The sequence below is a fragment of the Populus alba genome, chromosome 17, assembly GCF_005239225.2.
Source record: "Populus alba chromosome 17, ASM523922v2, whole genome shotgun sequence".
Taxonomy (NCBI): domain Eukaryota; kingdom Viridiplantae; phylum Streptophyta; class Magnoliopsida; order Malpighiales; family Salicaceae; genus Populus; species Populus alba.
The window spans coordinates 11,605,248-11,629,257 of NC_133300.1; the positions used below are offsets into that span (position 1 = coordinate 11,605,248).

The following is a 24,010-nucleotide window of genomic DNA, read 5'->3' on the forward strand; positions in this document are numbered from 1 at the left end:
CATGTTTTTTATTTATTGTTATCTAATTCGATTTCCATGGTTGCTTGTTTTACTACAAATTGATTTTTATACCATTTATGTGATTACTTCTTTTAATGAAACACATTCCATTTCAAGTTTCTTCACTTGCACAGTTTAATATAGTTTTACATATTTTAAGAAACTAAAGTTTTGTTCTTTTACCAAATCCTATCAATCGAATCATTTTTTCGAAAAATATGAGATATCTAAGTCATACAAGTAAACAGATTTATTCATTGATAAGAAAAAAGAAAAAACGTGAACGGTGATTTTTAAGAAACTAAAGTTTTGCCAAAGAAACCAATTTATTCTTTTTTGTAGCTAATAGCTGTTGATTTTTAGACTTGCACCCCAGATGTTTGATATAATGGCTCTACTGAAGTTTTTGAACTGCTGAGAAGGTTGAGCTAATTTATGCAGATTATAGAGCATAGGGACTGGTCTGTGATTCATTATGTAGAAAGGGGACTGAGTTATCCCGATAAGATATAAATAAATAAATCCCATCCCGCTTCTAAAACCCTTGTAAGAAAAGATTTCCAATCCTCATTTCTGCAGAAGCAGCAGGGTGGTGGAGTAGACGAAGGATCGACATGGCTTACGGTGGTGCAGGCACGGCCTCAGCGACAAGGCAAGTTAAGTTAGAGAAAGAGAGCGAGCTGAGAATCGAAGTAGCTAACGACACTCCACTTCGCTTAAGACTCCTAAACGGCACCGCAGAGATCTTTGGCACCGAACTTCCCCCTCAAATCTGGCTCACCTTCCCTCCTCACTTCAAATTCGCTGTAATCTAGTTTCCTTTCAAATTACGAATCTTATTATTATTATTATTTTGATGTAGAATAAATGTTATTTAATTTTTATTGAAAAAAAAGGTTTTTACTTGGTATGGAGCCACAATTGAGATGGATGGTTCTACGGAAACCGATTATACAGCTGATGAGGTGCCTCTTTTTTTGAATTTCTTTTCTGTGTCATTTCTGATTTTTTTTCCTGTTTTGGAAATAATAAACTTTTCTATTTTGTTAATTTACTGATATATTTTTTTATATTTAATTTAGACTCCTATGGTTAGTTATGTAAATGTGCACGCTGTGCTCGATGGACGAAGAAACCAGGCTAAAGCATCTCCTGAATCTTCTCAGGTATTAATATTGCTGTTTTTGTTTGATTGTATGAACAAAGTTGGTGTTTACATTGTTGCTGTTGTTAAGTTTTTGAATGTGAATTGTTCATCTCAGGGCCCTAGGGTGATTGTTGTTGGACCTACAGATTCAGGAAAGAGTACATTGTCGAGGATGCTTCTCAGTTGGGCAGCTAAACAAGGTTGGAAGCCTACTTTTGTGGACTTGGATATAGGCCAAGGATCTATAACTGCTCCTGGATGCATTGCTGCCACCCCCATTGAGTTGCCTATTGATCCAGTCGAAGGCATTTCACTTGAAATGCCTCTTGTTTACTTCTATGGCCACACAACTCCCAGGTTACTCATATTTCACTTGATTAATGCATTGCATTGCATTGTTAGAAAATTAGCATAGCCAACCATCTTCTCAAACCCAACCTGGAAAATTAGTGAACTGCCAATTAATTTGAATGCTTTCAAATGTTAAAGCTGGAAAAATTAAAATCCTTCTAACTTGTAAAAGTTCATCAAAACACAGAGATGGCCTGGCAAAAACCTAGGCGGGTAAGTATCTTGCAGCTTTGTATATTTGTGAACCAGAGCATATTTGCTGCTGTTATTCCTGTGCAAGTTGATTAGTTTAAATGACTTGGCAAAGGTGAAATAACTACAAAATTATAAAACAAGAAAGAAAGATGAAGAAAGGATTTTCAATAATAAAGGTCTGCAAAATGACAAAGTGAATCCTCTTGAGGTTTTTGTTTTAGATTATTAAGCTTGCTAACAAAGTCAGGAACATGATGGGGCTCCCATGGCTTGAGACCTATGCATTCCCTAAAACCTTGGCATTGCAATAAGAAATCTAGTTGAAGAGAGTGAGAAAACCATGCCAGAATAAAAACCAAAGTAGGAAAGAAGATTGAAAAGGAGGAAGACAGAAACTGAATAGAAAGAAAGTTGCAGAAGCCAAAAAAATGTGGGGAGGGTGGGGGTGGTGGTGTTTGGTGTTAATATTAAAGAGGATTGTTTTTTTTCCTTAGTTTGAGTGATGAAGATTGTTCCAGAACTTAGTGAGAGTGTGGATTTGCACATCATCTTGCTTTCTTATTTTGGCCTTGGCTGGAAAATTGTTTAGCTGTTTTCTGGTTACATATAATTTTACCTCTGGCCCTGTTTGTTTTTGTATTTCAAAAATACTTTTGAAAAAAATTGAATTTTTATTTTATTTTTTATTTGCTTCAAATTAATATGTTTTTTTTTTTTGTGTTTTTAGATCATTTTAATACGCTGATATTAAAAATAATTTAAAAAAAAAATAAAAATTATTTTGATATATTGCTGCTTTTCTGCCTGTAGCATTCATCCCCTATTTTTTGTATCACCAATAACATCATTCTAATATTTTTTTTGGTAATTGAAGCTATGTGCTTAACATTAAAGCTGTTGTAAGATAGTAGAGAACAATTCTCAATTCAAGATGGGATGAGAAACAATGAAGTAGTATTTAGACACCCTTTAAGCTTTTTCCTAATTTGCCTTTGACTGATAGTTTGAAGTAATGGCAAGTGTCATATGACATGAATGTTGAGAACTTGAAGATCATCTTCACTTCAAGGTTCTATCTCATATTTTGACCATTTTAGATAATTTACTGATATTAAGGTTCTGATGTCATGGCAATTTAAGGTCTTTTTTTTTCTTTTTCCATTTCTACTCTAAATTCATAGACATAGCCATTGCCTTCACCTCTTTGGTGTTTGGTTCCAATTTGAAAACTATGAAACCAACTCTCTGCATACAGACTAAGACATATTGTACTTCAATTAACATTCTTTCTTGTTATTCAGCCAAAATGTGGATCTGTACAAAGCACTTGTAAAGGAGCTTGCTCAAATATTGGAAAGACAATTTACTGGAAATGCTGAATCTCGCGCGTCAGGCATGGTGATTAACACCATGGGATGGATAGAAGGTGTAGGCTATGAGGTGATGGAGTTGGGATCTTATACTGATAAATTTTGATGCTTCATTTTATCATGGTAATGTTAATACCACACTTTTGGAGCCTGTTTAACAGTATGCTTTCTTATCCTGCAGTTGCTTCTTCATGCAATTGATACATTCAATGCTAATGTGGTCTTGGTTTTGGGTCAGGTAATTCATTAGTCATTGTTTTCTTTTCTATGTTCCTTTTAAAATATAATTTGGATGATGACGTGAGTAATATATGTAAGCACATTTGTAAAGCATTCCTGATTCAAGCATCTTTATGTTGTTACAATGATTCTGTAATTGAACTTACCAATTTGTTCTTGGTTTTCATAAAAAAACAATCTATTCGGTTAAAATCTTGAGATGCCTTCTTTACTGGCATGCTGGCTTTTTCATATTTTTATTTATTTATTTATAAAAGTTGCTGTAATTTAATCACAAAGAACTATCATAAGAACTGTACAGTACATCTTAGTATTTTATAGATCTAGATCTTTGTTTCTTGAGCAGAGTAAGCAAGTTTGTACTGTTTAGAAAGGAGATACTGCATGGTGTCTACTGTGGCCAAAACCTTCAATTGTGATGAATCGTTAGCCCCTTCAAACCTTTTTGCTATATGGGCTGCGAAATCTCCCAATTCAATTTTTCTTGTTTCTCTTGAGTTGCTCTCACTCGGAAGACTATTTTGGCCCCCTTCTTTGGCCAATCCACTTAAGGTGATGTCTGTGGAACATTTCCTCTCTGTCCAAGTTTTGGTTGTATTGATCTTCAGTTCTCCTGTCCACTACCCTTCTTCTAGAGGTTGCTCACCTCATAGGTGGCGAGTCTTTCTTGGTGCTGTATTTTTTACCTCATTACATTTCCTAAACTGTTCTCAGTCCATTGAAGCAGCGTGCATGTCAGTTTCTTATTTTATTTCAGATAAGTTGCATATTTGCTAGCCCCTACTTCTCATACCATGCCTTTTCTAGGCATTCATCACTTCCTTTTGATCGTGTTTGCATTTGTTTATTCTGAATCATGTGTTTGCTCTTCTGTTTGTTGAGCATTGTTACTTTCCTCTGTCTTCATTTGAGCAGGATTCAATCTCAGGTACTATCTTAAATAGACACTTCCACTTCTAATCAAGCCAACTTCCCAAACAACAGTGTGGTTTACTGCACAGTTCTTTTTTTTTTCCTTTTCTCGCTTTCTGTTTTAGATTTTCCTTTTTTGCTGAGATGTGCTCCAACTTCATTGCCCCTTTTATATATGAGTTGTTGATTGATGATTCAATCTCTAGCTATGCCATGATCAAGCACTGTTAAAGGCCCATATAATCTCATCATTATCAAATAAAGATCACAAATCATTTTATGTTTTTTCTTTGGATTCTTTTGTCATTTCAATCTATTCATAATGGTTATAGTTCTTAATGTCAGATTATTTTTTTTCTTTTGTAATTTAACAAATTATGCATTGACTTGCCCGCGTGTGCTTGTGTTAGCAATGAAATCCAACCTTTAAAGTAATTGGTAAACTTCATCTGTACTTCTGGATCATTCCTTGAATTTCTACAGCATTCCATTTGATCATTATACAGGAAAAGCTTTTCAGCATGCTCCGGGATGTGCTAAAGAGCAAGCCTAATGTGGATGTTCTGAAACTTCAAAAGTCAGGTGGTGTTGTTTCCAGGAGTTCAAAATTCCGCCAGAAGTCTAGAAGTTACAGGATTAGGGTAAAGACAGTGTTTATGGACATAAATTTTTACTTTTGATTTTTACCCATATTTCATAACTTTACAGATATCCTTAAAGTTCACACACATTCTATAGCATCTATTGTGGTTGGTTTTACTTCTGTTTTATTAATGTAAGATTATTATCATTTGATACCAGGATTTGGGATAATTCTTGTGTTTAGTACCTTGCTTACTTCAGTTATATGCTGCTGTTTTGCCTTTTCATTTCCTATCTATACTAACAAGGCTGGTATCCTGCTCTTTCTCTCAGGAATATTTCTATGGCATTGCAAATGATCTTTCTCCACATTCAAATATTGCAAATTTTAGTGATTTGTTTGTGTATCGAATTGGTGGTGGACCACAAGCCCCAAGATCAGCTCTGCCAATTGGGGCTGACCCTGTTGCCAACCCTCTGCGAGTTGCACCTGTTAATATTGATCGAGATCTGCTCCATGTTGTTCTTGCTGTTTCGTATGCCCAAGAACCTGATCAAATTGTTTCTAGGTAATCTTTCCTTTTTATAAACCAGTAATTTTATCACTAGAAAAAAGACCAGACCCAAGTAATCTGTTCTTTTGATCCTAATCTGTTCCTTTTCTTTTGGTAAATCAGTTATTTATACTGAACTTTAATGTTGCAAAAATGGGAATGTCAGACCCAAGTCCTATTGAAAATTTTCCTTGATTCTTGTACCTGGCCATTTAGTTTCACCATTTTTTATAAATTTTCCATGATGCTAGGACCTCAATCAAACGATGAAGAGTGTTTATCTCCTTTCAACAGTATTCACCGTGAAAACTAATGAAATGACTTATCTAAGCCTGCTAATGCGATTACATTATGCCCCTTTCGATGCAGTAACATTGCTGGATTCATCTACATCACGGACATTGATCTTCAAAGGTTAGATTTTGTAGCTTTTGACCTGCTGATGCCTTTATTGTGTAATTTGCTGCTATAGTTTTAATCCTTGCTACACCTAAACCTTACAGGAGAAAAATTACATACCTTTCCCCAACAGCAGGGGAACTTCCAAGTAAATATTTGGTCATGGGAACGTTAACATGGCTTGAAACTTGAGCATTCAGAAACCGCTCGCATGCACAACTGAAAAGACCTTGGTATGGGAATGCAGCGCTCCAATCAGAACTGTATACTAGTTTGCTAATAGTCTGTGTGGCCATTCTAGTTGTTCAGAGTTGTCTTGACCGTTTAATTCAAAACCAATGTTGCTCTTCTCGCAATTGCTGTTGTGTTTTTCCCTGAAAAGTTTGCTTTGATATTTGAAGTTGACAAAATCTGAGGGGAAATCATTGTTCTTCACTCCAATGATGATTTTTTTGTCCTTTTGATTTGAACCTTTTATGTTAGATAGAGTTGGGATTTGAATTTGTTGTTTATTTTGGTTGTCATTGTATTGTGTACTTGCTCTGTTAAGTAACAAATCCAACTCTTGGTTGATGTTTGAGTTGATAAAATTGAATATAATTTTACTAATATAAAACAATTAAAGTTATAAGGACTGAAAGTGAATAATTGATAAATATTCAAACTCTTTTTAGCTCTTTCCCTTTTCATTTATAATTTTTCTCAAGTTGACTTTTATGTGTATAATTTTTTTAGGATTGGATTTAATAGGTTTTTTTATTGGTTACATGTGGGAATTTTGAAAGGAGGAAATCATTGTTCCCTAGTTTATTGGAACAATGATTGCCTTTTTTTTTATTAGTCATTAAATTTTCTTCCTTTTATTTCATCCTTCATGTTAGATTAATTTAGGATTCAACTTGTTATTTGTTGTAGCTGTCATGGTATTGTGTACTATGTTGGGGAACAAACTAGGCTCTTAGATTGATTTGACAAAATTAAATATAATTTTACTAATATAAAACAAATACATTTTTATTAATATAAAATAATCAAAACTATGAGGAGGATAGAAATTGAATAATTGACAAATATTCATACCTTTTTTTATGGACTTGGTTCCAAGAGCAAGAGAATGATTTTTTTTTTTTCTTTTTCATTCCTTGATTTATTTTTTTCAATCTGACCATTCTGCATGTAATTTCTTTTAGGATTGGTTGCATATGGGGATTTCATGATGTCGAGGGAGATCTTCACAAATTAAAATTCACTATAACATTTTTTTTTTTTTTTGTTATTTATTTTTTTTCTTTCAATTTCATCCTTTATGTTAAATTAATTTGGGATTCAACTTTGTTATTTATTTTAGTTGGCATGGTATTGTGTATTTATTATGTCAAGGAATACAATTTTACTAATATACAACAATAAAAGCTACGAGCATCGAAATTGAATAATTGATGAATATTTAGACCCTTTTTTAGGGACTAGGTTCCAAGGGCAGCGGCAAGATTAAGCCTCTTTTTCCTTTTCCATCTCTTGATTTTTTTTTAATTTATTCCTTTTGCATTTTCTTCTTTCTTTTTGGATTGGACTCAACTACTTTTTTTTATTATTATTATTGGCTATATATAAGAATTTTTTGATGTTGAGGAAAATATTTGTATCTTGATGCTAGATTTTGAAAGGTAAAACTAATTTCAGTTGATATAAAATAAGTGTCAATAGATCATAAATTAAACTAAAAAAAATATGACAATTGGAGTAAATAGGTAGGGAAAATAGGTTAGCGGGTGTAAAACATATGCAACAAGTGGGAGGCTTATGCAGTTATCATGCGGCGGGTGAGTTGTATCCCGATAGCCAATTGGTGGTGTTGAAAGCTTCACTCCAGCTCTTCCTGGTTATGCGATGTATGTCAGTGGTGGCACAATGGTTGGGCTCTTGCAAATCGTTCTCTCTCTCTCTCTCTCCTCTCGCCAGAAATCACACCGACCTAAAAAATTTTAAATGTATTCTGTCAATTATTTATTATATCAAACTTGATTTTTTTTTTTTTTATTTTGTTTTGATTTTTTTAAAAATTTTATCTCTTAACATTTATTTTTATTTGATTTTTATATCCAATTTTATTATTATTCTTTTGATTATCTATTTATTTATTTTTATTTTTTTTAATTATTTTTTTTTCAATTTTATCCCTTAATATTTTGTTTTATTTTATCTTTATGTTAAATTTATTTCTCATTCTTTTAATTATTATTTTTTTGCTTTATATCTTTTTCAAAATTTTATTTATTTTAAATTTCATGTTTTAACATTAAGTTAGTTTAAAATTAGCTTTCATAATTTTTTCAACGGAGTGATTTCGATCTCATGAATCGAGTCATAGTATAAGATGTTAACCTAGATTAACATAGATCTTTTTTTTTTACATTAATTTTATTTTTATTTTTAACATTGAGTTTGTTGAAGATTGATTTTCGTGATTTTTTTTTTCACTTTTTCATGAGTTTATCCGTGGCTTATGACCTAGTCGCATGTCTGACGGGTTTGCTCAAGATAGCTGGATATTTTTTTGGATTATTTTTTTAACATTGAGGTTTTTTTTTTCCGCTCCACCCTTCAACATTTTGTTTCTTCTAGAGTTAGGTTTCATGCTTGTTCCTATTTTCCCTTCTATTAAGTTATCCAGCTTAAGAGATTTGACATCTTTATTTGGGTTTGCAAGTAATTTTTTTTTTTGGCTCATCCTTCTATATTTGGATGTTGGAATTGAGCATTGTTAAATTTTTTTTTTATTTGCTTTTTATGATGTTAGCCTGACCTTATGCCCCAGCTCACGAGTTTGCAATGCTAACTTGGGTTAACTCAGATTTTTTTTTTTTATCTTTTTTTCTTTGATTTATTTTTTATTTTAAAATAATTTTTTATTAAATTTATATTTTGATTATTTATATTTAACCATGTGAAGAGTATTGGTAAATTTTAAAATTTATATAGACGTGGTATTTACCTTCTTTTTTTTTTTTTTTTTCAATTGTGTATTAACTATTAAATATCACTTATAACTACCAAAGTTTATATTTTTTTTCAATTAACAGGGAATCCCAAACCAAATGGAGAAAACAATTCTTCCCCACACTCTAAACCCAATTAATATAATAAGAGGTAGCGGGTATATGATGAATTTCCAGTTTAGAAGAAAAAAATATTTTATTATTTTTTAAAATTAATTTAAAACTATAATTTTTTTTTAAATACAATTAGATCAAAATATCAAACAAGGAAAACAAGGAAGTGTGTTGTATATGTGTAGCCGTTACTTTATTGAGCTAACAATGACCTCATATTAGCTCAATGTATTTTATTTGTACCAAATTACTTTTTTCTACTTGTTTGGATCTTATTTCATTGTATGTAAATCATCGCCATCAGTGTTATTTTTGTCATATTCTATAACATACACATCCACAGGGCCGAAAAAGACAAGGAAAAAAGTGTTGTATGTGTATTTTTTGGCCCCATATACTAGGCCTAATTCAACCTTACTCCCCAATTATTTACATTATTAAATAAGTATTCAAAATAATTATTTGAAATTATATATAAAAAACTTTTTTCTACAATATAAAAAGATTCAATTCAATAACATTAAGTTAAGAAAAAATATACATAAGCATAAATTGCAAATTTTAAAAATAATAGAACTAGGATTATATAACAAGAAGAATATGTTATAGTATTGTGTATTTATAATTGAATTCATCATATTATCTTGATTCATCAATTTAAACCGGTTTTATAATTTTTAAGAATTCAATGATTGGGTGAAATTAAACTTTTATTGAAAAAAACCCGCATATCCCACAACTCATCTATAAGTGGTTATTTTTTTTTTGCCATTGAATTTTTTTTTTGCTTAAAATTATTTTTTTTTGATATTTTTAGATTGTTTTGATGTGCTAATATAAAAAATAATTTTTTTAAAATAAAAAAAATATTCTCAAACATTTTCTAACAAAAAACATTTTAAAAAATAACTGCTACTATAATATCAATCACTATCATACTTTGTGATTTTAAAAATATAGTAGTAATTGATTTTCAAAATTCTTTTCACTCGAAAATATATAAAAATAATATTTTTTTTATTTTTAAAAATTATTTTTAATTATCAGTACATTAAAATAATAAAAAATATTTAAAAATTAATTTCAAATAAAAAAAAAAAATTTATAAATAATAATTTTTTACCACAAAAATAAATATATACTACACATCGAATAAGGTGCGAGGTGAAAGTCTGGAAAGAGGAATATAACCTTTGTTTCTAGAAAACCGCTCGAAGAATAGACAAATTAACCAAAGCTCTCAAACGGAGTGAAAATGAAGTATTTATAAGAACAGCGGGGTGATAACGTCTCATTTTGTTTAAATTGGTATAAGAATAGTTAAATCCAGCCTCATTTTTAGCCATTAAGTTTGAGAAATGAAAAGTAAAATCGTAAAAATAAATAAATAAAAGTTATTGCTAGCTTATATTTTGACAAAAAAAAATTATTCTTATATCAACAAGTTCTATCAACATGCTAAAAATCCTTCTTCCCATATATTTCCCATATATTTTATTAATTAAATAAAAAATTTAATTTTTTTTAAAATAAAATTATTAAATATAGTCAAGTTCATGTACTGTACTATAAAATCAAATATTTTAATCCATAATCTATCTTTTAATTTTATAGTTCAGTATTTGATTATCACTAACAATAATTTTATTTTTTATTTATCAGTGCAAATGATTCTTGATTTAGGGATGTATTTAGTCACGGGTCTTTTTTTTTATTTGGAATATTTGGTAGAATACCCAATAAATTAGGGATGTATTTAGTCATCCAAGATGACTTCAAAAACCTAGTTCAAGAGGGTGATTTTATTATTATTATTATTATTATTATTATTATAATATGGAAGCACCAACACATGGCATGAAGCTTATCAAGACAAAGAAGTCGTAACCAAATAAAGTTATCAACAAGAATTGTGCCCAAATTGAAAAACAATATAAAATTGGGAGACATTTTGATAGATAACACTTTACACCGCTTCATTATTTGCCACTCCTACCCACTTGTTGACTTGTATGTATGTGGCACCATGAGACCGGTGCTAGTGCTCAATTCTCATTGGAGTACATGTGTAACCACTATTTTATGATTTTTTTTAATAATTTTTTTATATTATTTTGATATGCTAATATAAAAAATAAATTTTAAAAATTAAAAAATATTATTTAAGGTATTTTCAGGCAAAAATACACTTTAAAAACATACAAAATTATTTTGTGTTTAAGACTGCATTTGAAAACACGGCCAACTTGCGTTTCCACCAAATTTATTTTTTTTTTTTGTGAAAAAATAGTTTTGTTTTGTATGTTTTGGATTGTTTTGATGCGCTGATCTCAAAATGATTTTTAAAAAAATAAAAAAAAATTATTTTGATGCATTTCGGCACAAAAAACATTTTAAAAATAACAATAACCACACTCTCAAACAAGTAAGTGTGTTTGGGGTAGCCGTGTAACGACCGTTTCATGAAATTTTAATTTTTTTATATGTTTTTAGATTATTTTGATATCATATCAAAAATTAATTTTTTAAAAATAAAAAAAAATATTATTTTAATATATTTCTAAAAAAAAAAAACATTTTGAAAACATAACATGAATCCTCAACTTAACGGCACATGTTAAATAAAAAATTAATTAATTATAACTTAGTTCCTATACTCTTAAGAATTACTTTACTTTATTTCCTCTGATATAGTTTATCGGTACTATTTAACTAAATAATTCTTTGATTAGCATCGATATTATTGATTTAGTTGTTTTTCCTTAATAAAAATTAATCAATTAATTTCCATGGTGTCACCTACTTCTCTTCCTCAACTCTTTTCAAAGAGAGAATGATCATGGGAGAGATGCAGCCATGGAGGGACTAAGTTCTAAATTATTAATTTAAGGATTAAGCACATAGAAATTAATTCTATTTTTTTTTTTTATCATAAGATGATTTGTTGGCTGGAAAATGGAATATGCCAAGGTTACTGTTATGACCACTCCCTTTTCTCTCTCTTGCCCAAGCTGCCCTTTATCACTGTTTCGAACTGCCCAAAGTGCCCCTTGTTGAACACTTTCCCTCTTTCTCAAGCGTCTCTCTCAAACCTCCTTTTGACTAAAAATTCACAACTGGGCATCACTGATTTCACTGAAAATCCCTTGTTTTTTCAATTCTTGATGGCTTAGATGGTATTAAGTCAGTGCCTTTGAAATGGGTTTTCTCTGTCTTGATTAGTTTTTCAACTCTTTGATTGTGTCTTTTATTTATATTTATGAAGATGAAGATGGGGTTGAGTCCAGATTCTGTAAAGGTAAAGAATTCTAATGAGAAATCAAAGAGCAAGAAAAATAGGAAAAATGATAAGGATGAGGAGGATATGGGATGCTGGTTTAAACTCAGATTGCTGGGAAGCTGCATGCCTTCAAGATCAAAAGTTGATAGCTCTTTAAGTGGCATCTCAACTCATTATGGTAAAAGTCTCTCTCTCTTTCTCTGAGTGTTTTTCTTTAATTTTTTATCATCTGATATTTTTATGCAGAACCATATGTCTATAGGCTTGTGGGGATATTGTTTCTGATATTTTTTTTTAATGTTTTGGTGATTTGTTTCATGGAAAATCAAGTAAACAGAAGGCACAAGTTCTTGTTAGGACTTCTGAATATGTTGTTACATTTACTGGTTTCAGTGATTGAGAGTATAAGAAGAAAAAGGAGTTGAAAACCGTTCCTGAATTTTGATCCTTTTAGGTAGAACTGTTAATTAAAGTCCCCGTTCAGATTGATGGACCCTTTTTGAAGATTGTCATCTCATGATAATTTTGGAGTGGCATGTTGTTTCTTAACAAACAGGTCTATCATGATCATTTGCTATATTATCCATGCATTGATAAACATGATAGCAACTAGTTTGTCTGCTACTTCTTCATTGAACTTGATTAGAATTCAGTAATTTGTCATTTTTCTAATTAGTTCTCTTGAGAAATGTTGCTAATAAGTTGCTACATATAAATATTAAGAGACAGATGCTACTGGATTTGAATATTAGCAAGTAATTTCCCGTTGCTTTGGTTTTCAGCGCAAAGTAAATCTACAAATGATAAGAACAAAGACCAACCAGTTGTTCCAGCAATGTCTTCCACTACCACAACTAGCAATACAGAGAGTGCATCCTCATTTCCAACATTTAGTGAGGAATTGAAGCTTGCTTCTCAGCTCCGAAAATTTACATTTAATGACCTTAAGTTGGCAACTAGAAACTTTAGACCTGAGAGTCTTCTTGGGGAGGGTGGGTTTGGGTGTGTCTTCAAAGGTTGGATTGAGGAGAACGGAACTGCTCCTGTGAAACCTGGCACTGGGCTTACTGTTGCAGTGAAAACCCTCAACCATGATGGCCTTCAGGGTCATAAGGAGTGGCTTGTATGATCTCTTCTTTCTATTTGTCACTTCCATCTTGATTTTTTAAATGCTAGATGATTTTTGTTCTTAGAAAAATAAATATGCTACATGATTCTCTTACTTTATATTATTAGTCATGTTTTCCACAATATTTCAGGCCGAAGTTAGTTTTCTTGGGAATCTTCTCCATAAAAACTTGGTAAAATTGGTTGGTTACTGCATTGAAGATGATCAAAGGTTGCTGGTGTACGAGTTCATGCCTAGAGGAAGTTTGGAGAATCACCTCTTCAGAAGTATGAAAGCTATCACCTATAATTTGCCTTATCTGTCTCTGATATGCTTATCAAATTTTTACTGTGGAAAAACTAGTGTATATTACCATAATGTTCTATGTGCATAAAACCAATAATTATTTGTGTGCGCACACTTCATAATAAGATACACTATTTTACAGGATATTTGACAGAGTAGAAACTAAACATGTTCAAGAAGAGTCATTGCTCTATCTCTGCCTTTTTTTAAAGAGATAATTCACTTATGATATGTCTATTTTACCACAGAAAAGAGCAAGATCTTTGATGTGCCTAAATCAGATCACACTCTTGAAGTCTGTGTAGAAAGTGTCAAGGTTCTTGATTTGTACATGATGATCTTTCCTAATACTAGCCCCATAAGTCTCAGAGCCTTAAAATTCTACCAATAATATTTTTTAGAACTTTGGAGATTAGCATTTTTTAGATGTGCATCAGTCCACTTGGAGGTGATAATTATTGGGTCATCACTTGCATGGGTTAGGAGAGAAGTGTTTCTGTATATTGACCTCCCAGTTTAGTAATATTGTCTTCTGTGACATTGCCTAAACAACAACAACTCTGTAGCATTCTTTATTGCTGTTTATGCAGGTAGATTGATGCCTTGTTTGGTAAAAGTTGATTTAACTTTAATCTTGAATTGTAGGAGTCTGCCGTTGGAAACTTATTAGCTAGCGTCAACATTATGAAGAAGGATCTAGAGATATATCATGTAGAAATAGGTTTTAGAAGGTGATTTTGAATGTTTGAGGAGTTTATAGGGGGGCTTCATTGGTTTTTACATTTACTTAAACAGCATGTCACCTTTTTGTTCTTGTAAGTATAAAACAGCCAGAAGCAGTTATTACTCATCTAACCACTTCCTAATTCTTCCAATCAAAAACCTGTTTCAGATGTTACCATTCCTTCAGAAAATGATTTTATAGGTCCCTAAATCAACACAATCTCTTCCCACATATGCTTGTTTTGTTTGAGATATAATCTGCAATCGATGCTTACTTTTCTCTGGTAACAACCACGTTATGTGCAGAAGGGTCCTTGCCTCTTCCTTGGTCTATCAGGATGAAAATTGCTCTTGGAGCTGCGCAAGGTCTTGCTTTCCTTCATGAGGAGGCTGACAGACCAGTAATATATCGTGACTTTAAAACATCTAATATATTATTAGACGCGGTATGTGGCTTAATATATGCATGTATTAGAAATTACTTCACTAATCATTTCCTCTTTTCAGTCCCTCTCTGATTCTAATACAAGACAATACTGTTTTAGGACTACAATTCCAAACTTTCTGATTTTGGACTTGCCAAGGATGCTCCTGATGGAGGCAAAACTCATGTGTCTACCAGAGTTATGGGAACCTATGGCTATGCTGCCCCAGAATATGTGATGACTGGTGAGTGGACTTTAATTCCTTTCCCTCTACGTGTTATGTTATGTGTAGATGTATGGATACCTTTGAATGAACGATAGGAATTGCCTGTTAGTTGTTGAATTTCCTTGCAATGGATAAGGAGGCAGTCAGTCAATCATGTTAAAAATTGAATGTTCTAAATTGTCTGAGGTAAGGATTTAAACTGCAGCATTTAGTGTTTGCCTATATGAATGAGGCTTGGTTAGGACATGCTTATTGGTACTAATGAACAGAACAATTGGCGCAACTTATATATATATAAGAAGGATTAAATGCAATTCATTTTCAGCCTCAGGAAATTGGAGTAAGAGATGACCTTATATCTGTTTGGCTTCATTCTACTGCTATAATTTTCACAGCACCACCATACGCTAGTATATGGGTGAAAGGAAAATCATGTTCCATGGCATTGTGTGATGCCACAAATCTTACATCACTGAGAGGGTAGAGGGGAGAATGGAGATCTTTCTATGAAAGATAACTCTCTGCAATTTCGTGGACTTCAGAGCATGATTGTAGTGGTCCTCACCTTGTCTGCTACCACCCAATCTTGCTAGTCTGCCATGGCATCGTCACTATTGAAAAGTGCAAAACTAGTAGTAGTCTTTTGTCTTTTTGGCTTGAACCCAATGATTAAAACAGCCATCTTCTAGTCTTCAGTCATCTAGACTTGAAAGCTTGTCAAGAAAGGTAGAATTTGAGATGGTGTTTGGATTAAGTTTCCAATTGAGTGTGAACTCTTGTATTGCTGTATTTCATGACAAAATAAGATCAGACACCCTGGTATCAAATAGGACCAGATCATTTGTATCTAGTGACAAAACCTGTTCTTCTGTGTCATGGATGCTATCTCTGAACTAATTTTCATGACTGGCAACTTCCTGTATTTTGGTGGAGTCCTGCTTTTTAATCATTAGCCATCCTTGTCCCCTGTGTTTATTTAATCTTGGACGTTTTAAAAGGCATGAAGATAATGAGAGATTTATATATGTTCATAAAATTATTTCCGTTGTTTGAAAAGCTGTTTAAGTAATTCATCATGTTCTAATTTTAGCTATGATAGTGTTATGATATCCCACATGTCATGTTTTGGAGGACCATATCTTTTATGTCATATCCAACTATCTTGGTCAGCAGAAATCTGTGCAATTCTATTTACTCGAGTCTTTGAGCCACTGCTGTTTGTAGAAATCATGGCAGGGCTGCTTTTGATAAACTGATGTTATGCCAATCTAATGCTTTCCACTTTGGTTTAGGACATTTGACTTCAAAGAGCGATGTCTACAGCTTTGGAGTAGTTTTACTTGAAATGCTCACTGGCCGAAGATCAATGGACAAAAACCGACCAAATGGGGAGCACAACCTTGTGGAATGGGCAAGGCCACATTTTGGGGACAAGAGAAGGTTCTACCGCATATTAGACCCTCGCCTTGAAGGCCATTTCTCCATCAAAGGAGCTCAGAAAGCTATTCAATTGGCTGCCCAGTGTCTTAGCCGTGACCCCAAATCCAGGCCCCGGATGAGTGAAGTTGTTGAAGCACTGAAGCCTTTACCAAACTTAAAGGATATGGCTAGCTCTTCGTACTACTTCCAAACTATGCAAGCAGATCGTAACAAATCAAACATGAATGCTAAAAATGGCATTAGAACAAATGCAGGATTTATTACAAGGAACGGACAACCACTGAGGAGCTTAAGTGATGTGCGTGCATCTCCATATAACCAGCCTCGGCAGTCACCAAAACCTAGAGGGAAAAACTCATAGCACTATAGTTGCGTTTATATTATATCTGGATTCAGCTTTTTGGCAGTAGCTTCAGCAGTTTGAAATAGCACCGAGGTTTGTTCCATCATTAGTCTGAGAAGTGACGTCTGGTCATTTGTTATTCATCCACCATGTTCAATCAGTAAAATGATGGAACGAGCCTCCTGCTTTATGTGGTGGCTTGTGATTGGCAATCATCGAAATGCATCTATTCTCTGTTCTTACCTCTCTAATGCATCGTCTCTTGAGTAGGAAATTATACACTGGACATTGGAAAGATACTCAAGTCAAGTGGTGATGTAGAGGGAGGTGGGGGTGTGAACAGGTATGTTAGTAAGCTTGATTGTAAATTGAAGAGAAAGGAAGTGTGTGAGGCAAATTGATGTAGCTATTTAATTCTGATTCTCCTCCTCCTCGTCCTCCTCGTCATATATCCAATCTTTAATTGCTGCCTTCATCCTATTCTGAACTTGCTTTGATGCAAATGTTTTTCTTTATCGGACTTGATGGAAATTGGAAATTCAAATGCATCTTGAAGAGGGAACAGCAAGGCAACACACACACACACACACACACACTCTTCCAACGAAAAGTATTCATCCTGGTGCTGAGGCCGGAACCGGGAAGGTTTGGAGGGGATTTTGCATCCGTCGAGGCTGAGGCCGGCGCTATTTTCAGGAATCTTGCTAGTGAATTCAGACACTGGCACCATTTATAAGAGTCTGATTAATGAATTCTGACAGTTTGATCAGAGCAAGGATAATATCAAGTTGGATGGTTGAAGGATCTTCATGCTAGTGGATGATCGCAACCACCTATAAACAGTGTAATGGGTTCATTTAACACTGAAAAAGATGTCCACCCATAAACAGGTCCATTATTTAAAACAAAAATCCAATTATAATATGGAATTTGAGAGGGGGGAAATGCACACACAGCACAAGACTCTGATACGTTGCTACCAAGGTTGTCAACAGACATGCCGTCATTCATAATTTGTTTGTGGTACACAAGCCAGTTGGGGACAATCTTGGAGGAGCATGATGACTGTTTCAGTACTCAATCTTGAAAATGGACATAAATTTCAGAAAATATAAAAAAAATATTATAATTTAAAACTTAAAAAATTAAATTTTTTAAAAATACTTTTCAACCAGTTCCAAATCTCCAATTGCGGTTGGAAGAAAGCATTGCTGCCTGTAATAGCTGTAATAGCGAGTCTATGTAGGCCGCTATGATTGCTTTCTCATTTAAGTAAATACTTACTATAATTTGTTATTTTTTATTTATTTTGAAAATTACATTTATGAATCAATTTAAGTTTTAAACTTAATAAAAAAAATTAAAATACTCATATAGAATATATCAAAAAAATCAATATTATAATTTTTCCTTTTAATTTTGATTTCTTTCTCTTCAAAATCCCTAATATTTTTTTTATTAATATGAATGTTTGGACTAGTTTGCGCGTACCTTGACTAATTTCACGGACCATATAAATCTCTAGTAGCCATCATATAAGCAATCACAGGATTTAAACTTGATACCACAGAGGAAACAAACCTCTTGAAAGAAGTACATGTTATTGGTCTTATGGTTTCTAGCATTTGTTAAGTTACAAGATTTGTGCACTACCGGGTCATGAAATTAGGTTTTGAACATAATCTCTTTGTGTGTAATAGCATCAAGAGCAATGTTTTTTGTTCATATTGTTCTTAACAAGTCTTCATTTTCTGATTTTTTTTTTGTCCCTTCATGTGTTCTCTTTTTTTTTTTTTTTTTTTTTCATGTGTTTACAAGATATGTTTTTGCATGTCTGGTTGTAAAAATGCTAAAACGAAAGGACATGGGGTCAGTGTGGGCGGATGAAGCCGAATCCAGTTGTCGGTGGAAGAAAGCATCTCTGCCTGCAGTAGCAGTAGCAGTTGCTTTCTCGTTTAAGTGCATAGCTACCATGCCGGGATGACAAATGCTGTCTATTCCATAAATTTATAATCTTAAAATAATTTGATAGAAATCCTTCCGATGTATGCTCCAATGCTTGGTACAGAGGGAATAAAGAACATAGTAAAACTGAAGCAATCAATAACAACGACCTAGAAGGTTTAATCCTCATTAAAAAGGATCAATCAAGCGATTAACTGATACTATTAATCATCTGCCATTTTGATTGAAGGGTCTTGATAAGATCATCCAGAGCTTTAACAGAAGATCCTTTGTCTTCTCCTTCATCTCTCACTGATGCCCTCAACTGTTCTTTAATCACCATTGCCTTGCTCCTCATATCACCTCCCTTCCCTTTCCTGTCCATCACCAACTCTATCACTCTCTTCACCTCCTTCGAATCAATGCTGCTCTGAACTCCCCTTGCCAGCTCCACACTCACACCCATCTCCTCCACCAGCATTTTGGAATTATAGGCCTGTTCAGCCGCCAAAGGCCATCCTATAATTGGAACAGCTTGGCTCAAGCTTTCCAACACTGAATTCCACCCACAGTGGCTTAGGAACGCTCCTGTGGACTTGTGTGACAAAATCTCCAATTGAGGCGCCCAGTTCCTCACCAACAAACCTTGTTTTCTTTTCTCCATTCTTTCTTCAAATCCTTCTGGTAGGTATTCTGCTCTAAATTCACTTCTTGGTTCGAAACCAACAGGAGGCCTGATGACCCAGACGAAAGGTTTCGCACTCTCTTCCAACCCAATAGCTAGCTCCATCATCTGGGAGGGACCTACGCTGTTTTGAGAACCAAAAGAAATGTAGAGCACCGAAGCTGGACTGTGCGATTCAAGCCATTCCATGCATTTCTCAATAGAAATCTCTAGTTTTTTACCAGCACGTCTTGTGCTTATACCTGATGCAGCTACAGATAAAGAAGAATCATCATTGTTGAGCACCATTGGTGGCAGAAGAGGCCCTATAGCCCAGACAGGAAGTTTGAGAAAGTTCCTCAACCATTCCAATCCTGCAGGCTCAAATTCCTCAGCTGTATTGCACAACCACCCAAAAGATTGCATTGAAAGTGAGATCTGTGACTGAAAAAACTTAGACCAAGAATCAGTGCCATCAGCATTTCTTAAGAAATGATGCAACTGATTGACGTGAAAGCGACAGCTATCAGGAAATCCCGGCAAATGAAACTCATCAGAATCACTTCTACCTCGTTGAGGAAGATTGAGCCAAAGAGAAGAGTAAGCCAAGGTTCCATAAGCACCACCTGTAGAGAAAGTGACATTCACAGTCCCCAGACTGCTCGCAACTTCGGTTGCCCATCCAAGGAAAACATCTGATATTATACAAAGTGGGGGGTGACCTTGTTTAGCTGCAATATCAGATACAAGGCTGTGAAATGGTTTCCTAAGACCTAGTGATGCAGAGAAAAGTTTGCCAATCGAAGCCAGAGACAAGTTCTCGGAGTTTTCAGGCAAGCCATTATCAGTATTGCAAAAAGGTAGCTCAAGGAGGTGGATATGGTCATTTTCTGGTTCATCGGATGAGGAGTTGAAGGTGGAAGAAAGGTACTGGATGTTAAGAGGGGTGCTTGCAATGGATATTTTGAAACCAGTTGCTTGATGGATTTGTCTTGCAAGAGCAAGAAAAGGTATGAGATGGCCATGAGCCATAAACGGGAGCATCACTATGTGTTCAATAGATTTAGACGCCATTAATAATTTTGTTGAGGTTTGTGCTCAAACTGAATTTGGCTCAAGAACTGGATCTACACTGAGATGGGAGAAGAGTCCTGGCCTCCTTACAAAGATGCCCTATAAAGGTTCCATCTAGAACTGTTTTGTTTTCATGTTTTTAAATTATTTTAATAGGTTAATATTAAAAATAATTTTTAAAAAATAAAAAATATTATTTTAATATACTAAAAGTAATTTTTAATTTATTTAGATATTAAAGTGATGGTTGACTTTAGAGATGGATACTGATTTAAGAACTAGAAAAATCACTGAGTCCAGTTCTAATTTTAATTTTAAAAATCTAAAAATGATTGAACGAGTTCAACTCAATTTAATTTCATTAAATATATATAAATAGAACCTAACCCTAAAATACTTTTTCTAATAAATTTGGGACAACTAGGTGCCACGTGGGATCTTATATTGGCGGAAAGCCGACGACAATTCCCCGACATCAAGGATTATGAAGGTGTTTGGGAGTGTGGTAACGGTTGCTTTTCAAATAGCTTTTCGTGCCGAAAAGCATGTCAATAATGTTTTTTTATTTTTTAAAAATTATTTTTGATATCAACACATCAAAATGATCTAAAAAGTACAAACTACATTCAATTTTAATAATAAAAAAAAAAGTTTGAAATTTTTTTAAAACATAGGTTGAAATTCAATGCCAAACGGGCTAATATAGCCCAGTGCATCGGTAAAGATGACGCAGTCCAGTGCATCGGTAATGCACACATTTGATCCCTGTTTTGGATCCTTTCCTTTAAATCCAAGCCTTCTTCAACATTATGTAAACGATCTTTAGGAAATGTGATTATTTTGTTTTTTTTTAAATGTTTTTTATATTAAAATATAATAAAATAATATATTTTTTTTATTTTTTTGACATCAAAACAATCTAAAATATATTAAAAAAATTGAATATTTTAAAAATATTGGTTGACCTACATTTCCAAACAAGTTAAATTTTCAATAAACCCATAAAAAATAAAATTTGATATTTGAAAGTTTAGTAGTAATTTTTTTTTTTAAAATGTGTTTTTATTTGAAAATAAATTAAAATAATATTTTTTTATTTTTAATTAACATATCAAAATAATTTAAAAATATTAAAAAAATAATTTAAAATAAAAATAATAAAATAATTTTAAATTTTAAAATATTTTTATAATACAAAAACAATTAAACTACACAATTCTCATAACAGTACCTCCCACTTGACTTATTCATCATTCTATATCTAGATTTTAAACCTTTTTTCAATCAAAAGTGTCTTTGACTACATTCAAAAAGTATCCAGTACAAGTAAATGCATGTCAAATCATTCATCAGGATGAAATTAAAAGCTCCTAGGTTTTTTTTTTAATTATTATAGTTATAAGTTTTTAGATTAATTTATATATATAAAAACTAATTTTTCTAAATTTTAAAATTAATAATTAGATAAGATATCTATTGATTCTAAAATTTATTGTACTTAAAATGATAATCTCTAAAAAGCAAATCTAATACCTAACCAATTAAATTATATTATTTAAAGTTAGAATCCTAAACATCTCAATTAATTTCTGGAGATTTTAAAGTTAATAACTAGATAAATTTTTAGCAATTTTAAAATTTGTGGCACTCAGATTAATAATTTTTTTTTAAAAAATCTAAAAGTTAACCATTTAGACCATGTTTGGGAACGCAGTTCAACCTGCATTCCCAAAAATTTTTAATTTTTTTTTTGTTAAAATTGAGTGCAGTTTGTATTTTTTGGATTGTTTTGATGTGTTGATGTCAAAAATAATTTTTAAAAAATGAAAAAAACATCATTGACATGTATTTCGATACGAAAAGTTATTTGAAAAGCAACCACTACCATACTGTCAAACAAGCTGTTAAACTGTTTCCTTAAAATTAGAAGCCACTAGGTTCTATAACCTTAGGAACATGGGGTTAATAATTTAGAGAAAAAAAATAAAAGGAAAGAAGAGTAGGATTTAAAAATAAAGTTTTAGAGGTATAAAAATTAAAAAGTAGTAAAGAATGAAATGTGAAATGATATTTGATCTGGATAAAATAGATAACAATATAAATCAAAATATTAGATTTAAAAACAGTGTTCCTGTTCTGGGTTTTTTTGTTCGGTCTTGCCTTGTGTAATTTTCCGGTGTCTTCGTTCTTCTTCTTTTTCTGCTTGTCCTCTCGGTCTCTCCTCCTCCTGCGTGTTTTTATCTGTTCTTTATTTTTTTTGAATTTTCGTTGGCTCCCTTTTATAGGGCCATAGTGGCTGGTTGTTCCCCAGCACGTCTCTTCCTCCCTGGAGGGAGGATGAGTCTTGCTGGGGTGTTAGTATTCTGCCGGGTCTCTGATTCCAGGAGTCCTGCCATTGCAGGGCTCTTGGTTGTGGCTTTCTTCACGTCTCTAATGGCGTCTCGTGGGGGAGGACCTGAGAAAACAGTTGGGATTGCCTTGCGCTTGTGGGTTGCCTGGGATGATCGTCAATTTCCTGTTGCAGGGAGCTTCTTCAATTTTCAGAGGAAGAGGACGGTGAATAGAAATGAAAAACGGCGCCGTTTCTGGGGTGGGGCGGCTATTTTTCATTTGGGTCCTCTAAGTTTGAAACATGTTTGAATCGGAAGCCTGTGCCAAATTATAATTAACCCCTATATTGCGGTACCTTTTACAAAACGATCTTTGAACTTTAATCTCTTGCAATGTTGACATAAATCAGCTCTGAAATGTAATAATTTTTCAATTAAACTCTAATTTCATTAATTAAACTGAATCTAAGCTCAATTAAGCATCCAAACTTATTAATTCTTCAATTAAATTTTTGGTATCATTAATTAAACCTAATTGAATCCTCAAACTTGTTAATTCTTTTAATTTCTTTCAAAATTAACTTTCAAAGTTATAATTCCACCTAGATTAAACCCTCACAACTTCTAATTTGTGTTATCTTGACCTAAATTTTGATTTTTTTCATTTATTTAAATTTTTTCATTTCATTTTCTTTTTATTAAAAAATAAAATAGAAATCAAAATTTGAGTTGTAACACCTGCAACGATAGGTTACCTGTTATCCATTAGACACTGCTTAAAATCCAGCCAACACTATGGTAGATAATAAATTGAGGGAGGGGATTTTGGCCTAAAAACCTTTTTTTTTCAATCAATTTTCACCAAAAAATATATTATAAATACTATAAAAACCTCTATAAACCACTTATGAATCTCAAAATCACTCAAAAAAAAAAAAAAAAATCAACACGTTCAAAAAAATCTAGACAAAATTCTATCTGCAATTTTATGCATGTTTAAGGGGAAAAAAAAACCGTCACCATATAACTCATTTCATCAAAGGTAAAAAGACTCTACATTATTTTGCCTAATCTTTTAATCACCTGTCTCACATGCATCCATCAGAGAATTGGTGTGAACTCTCCCATTCAAACGCATTTGTTAAATATTAGTCAAAATTCAGATCATTTTTCTATATCTATGCAAGCCAGTTGGGGACAATCTTGGAGGAGCATGATGGCTGTTTCATTATTATAAATTTGTAATAGCTCCTGTCTGTTAAATAGATTGAGGTAATATTTTTT

At 32.8% G+C, this 24,010-nt stretch overlaps 3 protein-coding genes across 5 annotated transcripts; 2 read left to right on the forward strand and 1 right to left on the reverse strand.

The window, feature by feature from the left end:
• The first annotated feature begins 247 nt into the window (after window positions 1–247).
• On the forward strand, window positions 248–6,323 carry LOC118031831 (protein CLP1 homolog). The gene is made up of 10 exons (XM_035036325.2): window positions 248–806; window positions 897–965; window positions 1,083–1,166; window positions 1,263–1,504; window positions 2,995–3,133; window positions 3,245–3,301; window positions 4,722–4,856; window positions 5,131–5,366; window positions 5,721–5,765; window positions 5,855–6,323. The coding sequence occupies exons 1-10, from the start codon at window positions 615–617 to the stop codon at window positions 5,940–5,942; spliced, it is 1,287 nt and encodes a 428-aa protein (XP_034892216.1). The 5' UTR covers window positions 248–614; the 3' UTR covers window positions 5,943–6,323.
• A 5,615-nt stretch (window positions 6,324–11,938) lies between these two features.
• LOC118031837 (serine/threonine-protein kinase PBL34) lies at window positions 11,939–17,237 on the forward strand. Of its 3 annotated transcripts, none has more exons than XM_035036332.2 (6): window positions 11,941–12,321; window positions 12,926–13,266; window positions 13,403–13,538; window positions 14,587–14,726; window positions 14,826–14,949; window positions 16,224–17,237. In XM_035036332.2, exons 1-6 carry the CDS (start codon window positions 12,123–12,125, stop codon window positions 16,730–16,732), a joined length of 1,449 nt encoding a protein of 482 aa, XP_034892223.1. In that variant the 5' UTR covers window positions 11,941–12,122; the 3' UTR covers window positions 16,733–17,237. The 3 variants fall into 3 exon arrangements, with proteins under 3 accessions (XP_034892226.1, XP_034892223.1, XP_034892225.1); XM_035036334.2 differs by having other exon boundaries at window positions 14,590–14,726; XM_035036335.2 differs by lacking the exons at window positions 14,587–14,726; window positions 14,826–14,949 and having other exon boundaries at window positions 11,939–12,321.
• A 1,458-nt stretch (window positions 17,238–18,695) lies between these two features.
• LOC118031838 (UDP-glycosyltransferase 92A1) lies at window positions 18,696–20,503 on the reverse strand. The gene has a single exon (XM_035036336.2). It carries the CDS (start codon window positions 20,394–20,396, stop codon window positions 18,870–18,872), a length of 1,527 nt encoding a protein of 508 aa, XP_034892227.1. The 5' UTR covers window positions 20,397–20,503; the 3' UTR covers window positions 18,696–18,869.
• Between the last annotated feature and the right edge of the window lie 3,507 nt (window positions 20,504–24,010).

What these genes read in the sequence shown, in the direction of transcription:
- LOC118031831 (XM_035036325.2), top strand. Translation starts at nt 615, where the DNA reads ATGGCTTACGGTGGTGCAGGCACGGCCTCAGCGACAAGGCAAGTTAAG. An exon ending in CCGATTATACAGCTGATGAG is followed by an intron (nt 966 to 1,082) that starts GTGCCTCTTTTT and finishes TATTTAATTTAG; the next exon opens with ACTCCTATGGTTAGTTATGT. An exon ending in CCTGATCAAATTGTTTCTAG is followed by an intron (nt 5,367 to 5,720) that starts GTAATCTTTCCT and finishes CTTTCGATGCAG; the next exon opens with TAACATTGCTGGATTCATCT.
- LOC118031837 (XM_035036332.2), top strand. Translation starts at nt 12,123, where the DNA reads ATGAAGATGAAGATGGGGTTGAGTCCAGATTCTGTAAAGGTAAAGAAT. An exon ending in AGGGTCATAAGGAGTGGCTT is followed by an intron (nt 13,267 to 13,402) that starts GTATGATCTCTT and finishes ACAATATTTCAG; the next exon opens with GCCGAAGTTAGTTTTCTTGG. An exon ending in CCCAGAATATGTGATGACTG is followed by an intron (nt 14,950 to 16,223) that starts GTGAGTGGACTT and finishes ACTTTGGTTTAG; the next exon opens with GACATTTGACTTCAAAGAGC.
- LOC118031838 (XM_035036336.2), bottom strand. Translation starts at nt 20,396, where the DNA reads ATGGCGTCTAAATCTATTGAACACATAGTGATGCTCCCGTTTATGGCT.